Source organism: Neophocaena asiaeorientalis, unplaced genomic scaffold, assembly GCF_003031525.2.
Source record: "Neophocaena asiaeorientalis asiaeorientalis breed wild unplaced genomic scaffold, Neophocaena_asiaeorientalis_V1.1 scaffold151, whole genome shotgun sequence".
Taxonomy (NCBI): domain Eukaryota; kingdom Metazoa; phylum Chordata; class Mammalia; order Artiodactyla; family Phocoenidae; genus Neophocaena; species Neophocaena asiaeorientalis.
In genome coordinates, this window is record NW_020175490.1 from 3,380,510 (window position 1) to 3,393,211 (window position 12,702).

Genomic DNA, 12,702 nt, shown 5'->3' on the forward strand with positions numbered 1-12,702 from the left:
AATGGCCTATTTGCTCTCTTCTTGTCCACTGCCATTTCCCAGGACTACGAGGGTTGTAGTGACTGATATAATCAAAGCTTTCACCCTCTCTAGTTCAAGTCGCCATTTCTGTCTGCTTTAAAACCACTTTGTAATTAAACTGAACTCCCTAAAAGGTGTTACCCATTACAAACTCAGGGTACCATTATACCTTGATATAAGATGCATTTTCACATAAGACACATATCTGCTTATCTATATCAGAGGGCAATTATATTCTCAACAGAAGACTTTTTGATGTTTTCATTCATCTCCTATATCCTCCTCCATGCTCCATAAAAGGCACTCAGAGGCATTTCAGAAATACTTGTTAAATTGAGTTGAACTGAACTAGAAATACTTATATCCTTTTCTCAGGTATTAGATTTTTTATTGAAATATAGTTTATTTGTAATATGTTACTTTCAGGTATAGAGCAAAGTGATTCAGTTATATACACACACACATATGTGTGTATATTTTTTTTTTCAGATTTTTTCCATTATAGATTATTGCAAAATATTGAATAGAGTTCCCTATGCTATATGGTAGGCTCTTGTTGTTTATCTATTTTATATGTAATAGTGTGTATCTGTTAATCCCAAACTCTTAATCTATCCCTCACACCCCTTCCCCTTTGGTAACCATAAGTTTATTTTCTATGTCTGTTGAGTCTGTTTTGTAAATAAGTTCATTTGTAGCATTTTTTCAGATTCCACATATAACTGATATCATATGATATTTGTCCTTCTCCATCTGACTTACTTCACTTAATATGATAATCTCTGGGTCTATCCATGTTGCTGCATGCATTCATTCTTTTTATGGTTCAGTAATATTCCATAGTATATATTTACCACATCTTTATCCATTCATCTGTTGATGGACACTTAGGTTGCTTCTAGTCTTGGCTACTGTAAATAGAGCTACTATGAACACTTGGGTGCAAATGTCTTCAAATTAGAGTTTTCTCTAGATATATGTCCCAGAGTAGAATTGCTGGATCATACGGTAACTCTGTTTTTAGTTTTTAAGGAACCTCCATACTGTTCTCCATAGTGGCTACACCAATTTACATTCCCACCAACAGCGTAAGAGGGTTCCTTTTTCTCCACACCCTTTCTAGCATGTATTATTTGTACTTTTTGAAGATGGCCATTCTGATTTGTGTGAGGTGATACCTCATTGTGATTTTGATTTGCATTTCTCTAATAATTAACAATGTTGAGCATTTTTTCATGTGCCTTTTGGCCATCTGTATATCTTCTTTGGAAACATGTCTATTATGTTTGTTTAGGTCTTCTGCCCATTTTTTGATTGGGTTGTTTGTGGGTTTTTTGCTATTAAGCTGTATGAGCTGTTTGTATATTTTGGGAATTAAGTCCTTGTTGGTTGCATCATTTGCAAATACTTTGTCCCATTCTGTAGGTTGTCTTTTCATCTTATTTATGATTTCCTTTACTGTGCAAAAGCTTTTAAGTTTGATTAGGTCCAATTTGTTTACTTTTGGTTTTATTTACTTTGCCTTGGGAGACCTATGAAACATTGTTCAATTTATGTCAGAGATTGTTTTGCCTATGTTCTCTTCTAGGAGCTTTATGGGATCATTTCTCATATTTAAGTCTTTAAGCCATTCTGAATTTATTTTTGTGTATGGTGTGTGGGGATATACTAACTTCATTGATTTATATGCAGCTGTCCAGCTTTTTCAAAACTACTTGCTGAAGAGACTGTCTTTTCTCCATTGTATATTCTTGCCTCCTTTGTAAAAGATTAACTGACTGTAGGTGTGTGGGTTTTTTTCTGGGCTCTCTATTATGTTCCATTGATCCATATGTCTGTTTTTGTGCCAAGACCACGCTGTTTTGGTTACTGTAGCTTTGTAGTACTATCTGAAATCTGTGAGGGTTATGCCTCCACCATTGTTCTTTTTCTTCAAGATTGCTTTTCAGTTATGGGTCTTTTGTGGTTCCATATGAATTTTAGGATTATTCATTCTAGTTCTATGAAAAATGGCATGGCTAATTTGATAAGCATCACATTAAATCTGTATGTACTTTAGATAGTATGGCCATTTTAACAATGTTTATTCTTCCAATCCAAGAGCATGGGATAGCCTTCCATTTCTTTGAATCATCTTCAATTTCCTTTATCATTGTTTTATAGTTCTTAGGATATAAGTCTTTCACCTCTGAGGTCAAGTTGTTTATGCCTAGGTATTTTAATTTTTTTTGATGTGATTTTGAAAGTTTATTTTTTACACTTTTGCTTTCAGATATCTATTGTTAGTGTAAAGAAATGCAACAGATTTCTGTGTGTTAATCTTGCATCCTTCTACCTTGCTGAATCCTTTATCAGTTCTAGTAGTTTTTATGTGGAGTTTTTAGGATTTTCTGTATATAGTATCATGTCATCTGCATATAATGACAATTTTACCTCTTCCCTACCAATTTGGATATATTTTATTTCTTTTTCTTCTCTGATTGTTGTGGCTAGGACTTCCAATACTATGTTAAATAGAAGTGGTGAGAGTGAGCATCCTTGTCTTGCTCCAGATTTTAGCAAGAAGGCTTTCAGCTTTTCACCATTGAGTATTATGTTGGCTGTGGGTTTGTCATAAATAGCTTTTATTATGTTGATATATGTATCCTCTATACCCACTTTGGTGAAAATTTTTATCATGAGTGGATGGTGAATTTTGTCAAATGCTTTCTCTGTATCTATTGAGATGATCATGTGACCTTTGTCTTTTCTTTTGTTGATGTGGTGTCATGTATTAAACTTTGAATGACAGAATTTAACAGCTAAATTGGATCTTCCATCTGTTTCTAGCCATCACTTTATTAGAAATCATATTGATTACCAATTTATGTTACCATTGAAGAGCCAAAATGTATAATAATAAACTAAACAAACTGTCATATTGATTTTTATAGGGATTCAAGGATATTTCTCTTGAGAGGTTTATACATGGTGGAGCCAATGTTACAGGATTCCAGTTAGTAGATTTTAATACACCTATGGTAACCAAATTAATGGATCGCTGGAAGAAACTGGATCAGAGAGAATATCCAGGATCTGAGACACCTCCAAAGGTATTTGTTTGTTTTTATCTTATTTATTTTTAGAATTTTTAGTATTTTTTAAAATTTAAGGTAGAAAGCTCATTATGCAGTTTTCCTAGTAATATTTTGCCAGACACAATGTGGCATAGGGCAGAAATATTTTGTCACTATTTGTCACACAGCCCTTAATAACTTCTAAATTTCTATATTTAAGAGAGGAGTTGTTAGACATTAGTTCAAGTAGTTTACTATATTATATTATATATATTATATTATGTTGTTATATTATTTTATGATTACTTTGTGTATGAATTTCCGTGAAGAAATTGTATGTTTTTTTAAAAAATTTTGTTAACTAAATATTTCAAATGTGAACAACCACTGGTAGCTATTCCACCCAGATAAAAATATATTTGCAAAGTGATTTACAATGAGTAGGGAAATTGGGAAATTGGTAGAAATGTAAACTGTATAAGCTTCTGCAAAATTTCTCTTTCAAGTTAACAGTAAAATGTCAGATTTTTAAATTTTATGTGACAGACCTTGCAGAAATATGTTATTGGTATCTACAAAGGAAGCTGGTAAATTTCTGATCATAAGCACATTTTTTTCTCTCCTGAAGAGATAGATGACTTCCTTAGATATCATGTAAATAATGGCATAATGTTTCTTAAACTTCAACTCCTACATGGTTTTGAATTCCTACATAAAAAGGAATCATCATTTCAACAACTTTTACTAATCTCTCACTGTGTATTCTAGTAAAAAGTTTTCAAATATAATTTGGAAATTCTAGCCTAGAAAACTATGATCTAGGGGTAGAGCAAGTCAGTTCTTCCATTTCCTAATTATAAAACTTTCTCTACTATCCATGTCAGTTTCTTCTCTGTAATATAGGAATTTGGCTAGTCATAACATTTTCACTACTCTATAGAAGCATGGAATTTCAAAAGAAAGCATTTATTGAGTATCCACTATGCTCAAACACTGTAGTCCAACCCTCTGATTTTACAGATTAATAAATACAAGATATTAAATGGTATGTTAATTGGCTGTCCCTGAGTCAAGGACCAGGTTTGTGGAATGCCCAGGACCAAGTCATGGGTTCCCTGAGTCTTAGACAAGTGCATTGTCCACTATATTACACCACTTCTCACGCTTAGATAAAACATATGAAAGCATATTAAAAAACCAAAAAATTTTCAAGATGTAAACTACCTTCAGGATTAAAAGAAACTTGAGAAGTCTTTTAGTCTTTTTGCCTTCAAGCTGGTTCAGAGAAAAATCATCCCAAAAGCTCAATTATATCAAGTATTAATACACAAGGAGAAAAGTGTAAAGCTTCCTGCTAAACTCATTGGGACAGTTTGCTTTACAGCATATTCCCCTCATTCTGTCATCAATGTATGTAGAGACTCCCTTGCCCTTCTCTTCTCTATTTGTATTTCTTCCTTCCTCACATCTTTTTCTCAGCCATATTTTATCTCAGCATTTTTTCTGTAAACCATCTCTTCAAGTTCTTGTTACCCTTACAGTTTTAGTATGTAGAATGCGCTTCAAACTTCTTGGCAGTGTTTTGCAGCACCTTGTGACTTTTTCATTTCAGTGATAATATGTAATAATATGTGTCCACTGTGGTCCTCCTGTCTGGACACACTGGTGTCGTTTGTCCTTCCCTATCTTGCCTTTAGCCTATCACAATGTTTACTATTTGATCATCTCCAATCAGGCTTATCTATGTCAAAGCTTTGGGCACTTTGTTTTATATATAAATACATATAATTTTCTCATCTTTCACAGTTTTCTTAGCATAATAGTAGGCACCCAGTGGCCATTTAATAAATAGATAGAGCCAGTTCTTATTGTTCATGGTAGTCCCATTCTATAAAGTTGCCATGAACACTGAATGAGTGAATACTGAACACTTACTCCTAGGGGAAATTACAAGGTTAGGTCACTACATTTTTGTCAAACAATCAACACATAACACTTTGTTTTATCTGTGTTTCTGTTTAAAGATATCTTATTTAAAACATTGTCAATAAATTAACATTGAATTCATGGCCAATAGCAGTATAACTCAAGCCTGAACAAAGCTTATCTAACATGTATTTTTTTCCATAAGACACATCACAGCTTTCTTGTACTGAGGAGCACTAGACAGCCATCTTTTGGGCCATCTTTGTAGTCTTCACCATTCCTAGCCAGTATCTAGCTCTCAGATATGCTATGAAATTCAATCCTCACAAGTACCACAGAAGATAGTCATTATTTTGTTTGATTTTGTTCTGCTTCATAGCTGAAAAATGTACAACATATTCCCATAAAACTATGAATAGCAGAATTAGAATTCACCTAGTTCTCAAAACCTAAATTCTTGCCACTGTGCTGTGATTCTGCCAAACTCTATATTTTTATATACAAATGTTGATAAACAGAATTCATCCCACCATTCTAATCACTGGTTAAAGCAGTGAATAGCTCTAGGTCAAGACTTAGTTTTACTCTCCTCCAAAATGAAGAGTATGTTTAATAAGAATTTCTAGATACCATCTAGAAATGCGTGCCCATAAATATGGTTTCTTGGACTTCAGCACGATAAGACACATGGAAAAGAATGAAATCCTTTAAAATGGTAAAACCAGTTTAAACTACTGCTTCTTTCCATCTATCAGCTCTATGACCCGTCAAAAGTTTTGCCACTCTGGCTGAATGTCTGCTTTTCTCTGCTCCACTCTATACAATATCTGTTCTCTTTTCTAGTTCACTTGTTTCATAAAAATGAATGGACTTTTTAAAACACAGCAAGTGCTTTTGCTTTTTTGGAGTCATATCTCTCAGCTTCTTTCTTCTTATTAGAAAAGCAACAATAGTTTTCTTTTCTTCTCCTAGATCCTAAAATGCTAGCATTGCATATTTTCTCTTGCCCTTTATATCTTTGATAAGTTCTACTTTATTACTTGTTTTTATTTTCTTGCCATCCAGAAAGATGATTTGATGGCTTTCTCTACTCAAAGATATGTTGCTCCAGGCAGTGGAGGAGATATGTCCATTTTTGGCTGAGTACCTTGGTTAAGTATCTTAATTTCCTTCGACCATCCCATTCCAAATATGAGGGTGTATGCTTATCATTAAGCCTATTTTGTCATGTCCTTGAAGAATATATAGCAAGGCTTATAATTTATAAGTCACACATAAATCTTTCTGATGAAGCTTTAATTAGATTCTCTGCCATTGAAAGGTTCTTTGTTAGAATTTATATTCTTTATCTTATCCATGTTTTAGTCCTTCTCTTCCCAGGATCGCTGACTGCTATGCTTAGCAGGTATATTGCCTAAGTTTACTTTCTATGATTTAAATTTCAAACGATTTTTATTAATTTATAAGCAGCAATTCAGGATCATTTTCCACATTCCATAGCACAAAAGTACCTCTTGTATAGGCTTAGAATGTGTTAGTCATATAGAATTGACCATATGGAATTCCTGAAAGAGATAATGTATTTTTTTGTTATGACTAGCAGTTGATGCTCTGCCACACTTCAAGAGAATTGTTCCATATGTTTCATATGTTTAGGAATTTTCTAGTCAAACTTTACAACTGTTCCCTGTTCTTTTTATTTTCAGCTTAAACAAATCACATTTTCTTCGAGATTTTCCTCATTTCCTCTCCTAACCTTAATAATCTTTTCCTGAGAGTTTTGTCTTTTCTCAAAGAGAAGCATGGGACAATCATCAGAAAGCAGATGACCTATACTTCATTTCTCCACTGTATCCTAAGTTACGATAAAAACTTAGAGAAATGACTTAACCTTCCTGAGCACACTCAACAGGCATGGACATAACAATACTTGTGCTTATTTAGCCATGTGTATACACACTTGTTAAATAAATAGATGTTATTTCTGGCATTCTATATCTGAGTAACAGTAAACATTCCCACTCATTCTTCTGAGAAACTGGACAGAGTTATATACTCCAGGTCAATAAACATATATTAAATCTCAGGGACTCCTGATGGGCATTTGGAGGAGGAAAGAGTAAGACATTCCAGCCCTCCAGGGGTTCAAACACAACAAGAGATTACGGCATTTAGTCTTTTTTTTTTTATACTTTAGCTGTTTCACTTGGACACAACTAAAAGACCACACCTAGAGGCCTTGCTTCTCCCAACTGATGGAAAATTGTGCATTAGAATTTCTATTTTTCAGAGTGTGTTTTCTCCTTTTAAAACCACAGTGTTAAGAATTGATATACAGTCTTTGTAATAAAGCAATAATAGAAATTTCTGAAGCTAGAGGCAATTAATTATCAGTAATTTAACTGCCCTTCTGGCAGCATGGTACTTTATGTCATAAACAAACAGAGTCCCCAGACTAGTCCCCAATTCCGGTGATTGATAAGAATTTAACATTTACCATTATAATTACTTTCATTTTGTTAGTATACATCTGCTCTGACTTATGATGGAGTCCTTGTGATGGCTGAAACATTCCGAAGTCTTAGGAGACAGAAAATTGATATTTCCAGGAGAGGAAATGCTGGGGATTGTCTGGCAAATCCTGCTGCTCCATGGGGCCAGGGGATTGACATGGAGAGGACGCTCAAACAGGTAACTCACAATTTTATTTACATTCAATTTATTTCACAAACATTTTTTAATGGCGTATTCAAGAAAACAGAATAACCTATCTGTGAATAATATATATTACAATTGCCATTTTATTATATTGAACCATTTTCATTTCTGAGACATTTCTAAATAGGATACTGGATAGAAAACTTATGTTTATATTATATGTAGATGCTTAGCCAGGATAAGTTGGTTATGCCACAGTAATAAACAACCCCAAGTCTCAGTGGCTTAAAACATCAAAAGAGTATTTCTCACTCACAAACACCAGATTAGTAAGGGCACTTTGTTTATTATAATCACTCAAGGATCCAAGCTGACATAGCAGCTACCATCTTGAATGCTACAAAGGGCAAAGGGTTGTGGGCAGTTTTCTAATTGGCAATTAAATGCTCTGGCACTCATCACATCTGTTTACAACTCATTTGTCAGAAAGAGTCACATAGACCTAGCTAACCAAAAAGGGTGCAAGAAGTACAAGCCTACCATGGGCCAAGAATGAGGAAGAACCTCAAACACTGGCAAACACTATTAATCTACTAACCCACTGACTACCTCAGTAAATCTTTATTTACTTTTTTTAACATCTTTATTGGGGTATAATTGCTTTCCAATAATGTGATAGTTTCTGCTTTATAACAAAGTGAATCAGCTATACATATACATATATCCCCATATCTCCTCCCTCTTGCATCTCCCTCCCATCCTCCCTATCCCACTGCTTCATGTGGTCACAAAGCACCAAGCTGATCTCCCTGTGCTATGCAGCTGTTTCCCACTAGCTATGTATTTTACATTTGATAGTGTATATATGTCCATGCCACTCTCTCACTTTGTCCCAGCTTACCTTTCCTCCTCCCTGTGTCCTCAAGTCCATTCTCTACGTCTACATCTTTATTCCTGTCCTACCCCTAGGTTCTTCAGAACCATTTGTTTTTTAGATTCCACATATATGCGTTAGCATATGGTACTTGTTATTCTCTTTCTGACTTACTTCACTCTGTATGACAGAATCTAGGTCCATCTACCTCACCACAAATAACTCAAATTCATTTCTTTTTATGGTTGAGCAATATTCCATTGTATATAAGTGCCACATCTTCTTTATCCATTCATCTGTCGATGGACACTTAGGTTGCTTCCATGTCCTGGCTATTGTAAATAGTATTGCAATAAACATTGTGGTACATCACTCTTTTTGAATTATGGTTTTCTCAGGGTATGTGCCCAGTAGTGGGATTGCTGGGTAGTATGATAGTTCTATTTTTAGTTTTTTGAGGAAATTCCATACTGTTCTCCATAGTGGCTGTGTCAATTTACAGTCCCACCAACAGTGCAGGAGGGTTCCCTTTTCACCACACCTTCTTCACCATTTATTGTTTGTAGGTTTTTTGATCATGGCCATTCTGACTGGTGTGATGTGATACCTCATTGTAGTTTTGATTTGCATTTCTCTAATGATTAGTGATGTTGAGCATCCTTTCATATGTTTGTTGGCAATCTGTATATGTTCTTTGGAGAAATGTCTATTTATGTCTTCTGCCCATTTTTGGATTGAGTTCTTTGTTTTTTTCATATTGAGCTGCATGAGCTGCTTGTAAATTTTGGAGATTAATCCTTTGTCAGTTGCTTCATTTGCAAATATTTTCTCCCATTCTGAGAGTTGTCTTTTCATCTTGTTTGTGGTTTCCTTTTCTGTGCAAAAGCTTTTAAGTTTCATTAGGCCCCATTTGTTTATTTTTATTTCCCTTTCTCTAGGAGGTGGGTCAAAAAGGATCTTTCTGTGACTTATGTCATAGAGTGTTCTGCCTATGTTTTCCTCTAAGAGTTTTATACTGTCTGGCCTTACATTTAGGTCTTTAATCCATTTTGAGTTTATTTTTGTGTATGATGTTAAGAATGTTCTAATTTCATTCTTTTACATGTAGCTGTCCAGTTTTCCCAGAACCACTTATTGAAGAGACTGTCTTTTCTCCATTATATATTCTTGCCTCCTTTATCGAAGATAAGGTGACCATATGTGCGTGGGTTTACCTCTGGGCTTTCTATCCTGTTCCATTGATCTATATTTCTGTTTCTGTGCCATTACCATACTGTCTTGATTATTATAGCTTTGTAGTATAGTCTGAACACCAGGAGCATGAGTCTTCCAGCTCTGTTCTTCTTTCTCAAGATTGCTTTGGCTATTCAGGGTCTTTTGTATTTCCATATAAATTGTGAAATTTTATGTTCTAATTCTGTGACAAATGTCATTGGTACTTTGATAGGGATTGCATTGAATCTGTAGATTGCTTTGGGTAGTATAGTCACTTTCACAATGTTGATTCTTCCAGTCCAATAACAAGGTCTATCTCTCAATCTGTTTGCATCATTTTAAATTTCTTTCATCAGTGTCACATAGTTTTCTGCATACAGGTCTTTTGTCTCCCTAGGTAGGTTTATTCCTAGGTATTTTATTCTTTTTGTTGCAGTGGTAAATGGTAGTATTTCCTTAATCTCTCTTTCAGACTTTTCATCATTAGTGTATAGGAATACAAGAGATTTCTGTGCATTAATTATTATTAATTATTATTACTAGTAGTTTTCTGGTAACATCTTTAGGATTCTCTATGTATAGTATCATGTTATCTGCAAACAGTGACAGCTTTATTTCTTCTTTTCCAATTTGGATTCCTTTTATTTCTTTATCTTCTCTGATTGCTGTGGCTAAAACTTCCAAAACTATGTTGAATAATAGGGGTGAGAGTGGACAACCTTGTCTTGTTCCTGATCTTAGAGGAAATGGTTTCAGTTTTTCACCATTGAGAATGATGTTGGCTGTGGGTTTGTCACATATGGCCTCTATTATGTTGAGGTAAGTTCCCTCTATGCCTACTTCCTGGAGAGTTTTTATCATAAATGGGTGTTGAATTTTGTCAAAAGCTTTTTCTGCATCTGTTGGATGATAATACGGTTTTTCTAGTTCAATTTGTTAATATGGTATATCACATTGATTTATTTGTATATATTGAAGAATCCTTGCATTCCTAGATAAACCCCACTTGATTATGGTGTATGATCCTTTTCATGTGCTGTTGGATTCTGTTTGCTAGTATTTTGTTAAGGATTTGTGCATCTATGTTCATCAGTGATATTGGCCTCTAATATTCTTTCTTTGTGATAGCCTTGTCTGGTTTTGGTATCAGGGTGATGGTGGCCTCGTAGAATGAGTTTGGGAGTATTCCTCCCTCTGCTATATTTTGGAAGAGTTTGAGAAGGATAGGTGTTACCTCTTCTCTAAATGTTTGATAGAATTCACCTGTGAAGCCATCTGGCCCTGGACTTTTGTTTGTTGAAAGATTTTTAATCACAGTCTCAATTTCAGTGCTTGTGATAAGTCTGTTTATATTTTCTATTTCTTCCCAGTTCAATCTCGGAAGGTTGTGCTTTTCTAAGATTTGTTCATTTCTTCCAAGTTGTCCATTTTATTGGCATATAGTTGCTTGTAGTAATATCTCATGATCCTTTGTTTTCCTCTAGTGTCAGTTGTTACTTCTCCTTTTTCAATTCTAATTCTATGAATTTGAGTCTTCTCCCTTTTTTTCTTGATGAGTCTGGCTAATGGTTTATCAATTTTGTTTATCTTCTCAAACAACCAGCTTTTAGTTTTATTGATCTTTGCTATCGTTTCCTTCATTTCTTTTCCATTTATTTCTGATCTGTTCTTTATGATTTCTTTCCTTCTGCTAACTTTGTGGTTTGTTTTGTTCTTTTTTCTCTAATTGCTTTAGGTGTAAGTTTAGATTGTTTATTTGAGATGTTTCTTGAGGTAGGATTATATTGGTGTAAACTTCCCTCTTAGAACTGCTTTTGCTGCATCCCATAGGTTTTGGGTCATTGTGTTTTCACTGTCATTTGTTTCTAGGTATTTTCTGATTCCCTCTTTGTTTTCTTCAGTTATCACTTGGTTATTTAGTAGCGTATTGTTTAACCTCCATGTATTTTTATTTTTTACTGATTTTTTTCCTGTAATTGATAGTGTTTCCTGTAATTGATAGTCTCATAGTGTTGTTTCGGGAAAGATACTTGGTATGATTTCAATTTTCTTAAATTTACCAAGGCTTGATTTGTGACTTAAGATATGATCTACCCTGGAGAATGACCACTTGAAGAGAAAATGTAATCTGCTGTTTTCGGATGGAATGACCTATAAATATCAATTAAATCTAACTGGTCTATTTTGTCACTTAAAGCTTGTATTTCCTTATTAATTTTCTGTGTGAGTGATCTGTCCATTGGTGTAAGTGAGGTGTTAAAGTCCCCTACTATTATTGTGTTACTGTCGATTTTCTGTTTTATAGCTGTTAGCATTTGCCTTATGTATTGAGGTACTCCTATGGTGGGTGCATATATATTTATAATTGTTATATCTTCTTGGATTAATCTCTTGCTCATTTTGTAGTGTCCTTCCTTGTCTCTTGTAACATTCTTTATTTTAAAGTCTATTTTATCTGATATGAGTATTGCTACTCCAGCTTTCTTTTGATTTCCATTTGCATGGAATATATTTTTCCATCCCCTCACTTTCAGTCTGTATGTGTCCCTAGGTCTGAAGTGGGTCTCTTGTAGACAGCATATATATGGGTCTTGTTTTTGTATCCATTCAGCCAGCCTATGTCTTTTGGTTGGAGCTTTTAATCCATTTACATTTAAGGTAGTTATCCATATATATGTTCCTATTACCATTTTCTCAATTGTTTTGAGTTTGTTATTGTAGGTCTTTTCCTTCTTTTGTGTTTCCTGCCTAGAGAAGTTCCTTTAGCATTTGTTGTAGAGCTGATTTGGTGGTGCTAAATTCTCTTAGCTTTTGCTGGTCTCTAAAGGTTTTAATTTCTCCATCAAACCTGAATGAGATCCTTGCTAGATAGAGTGATCTTGGTTGTAGGTTTTTCCCTTTCATCACTTTAAATATGTCTTGCCACTCCCTCTGGCTTGAAGAGTTTCTGCT

At 34.4% G+C, this 12,702-nt stretch overlaps 1 protein-coding gene across 3 annotated transcripts in view; it reads left to right on the top strand.

Annotated features, from left to right (window-relative positions):
• Positions 1-12,702, top strand: part of GRIA4 (glutamate ionotropic receptor AMPA type subunit 4) — a 522,548-nt gene that overhangs the window by 431,568 nt on the left and 78,278 nt on the right. For all 3 annotated transcript variants that reach the window (XM_024768906.1, XM_024768905.1, XM_024768904.1), the window contains 2 exons: positions 2,955-3,113; positions 7,527-7,694. In XM_024768906.1, coding sequence (XP_024624674.1) covers positions 2,955-3,113; positions 7,527-7,694 — 327 coding nt within the window. The remainder of the gene's footprint in view (positions 1-2,954; positions 3,114-7,526; positions 7,695-12,702) is intronic.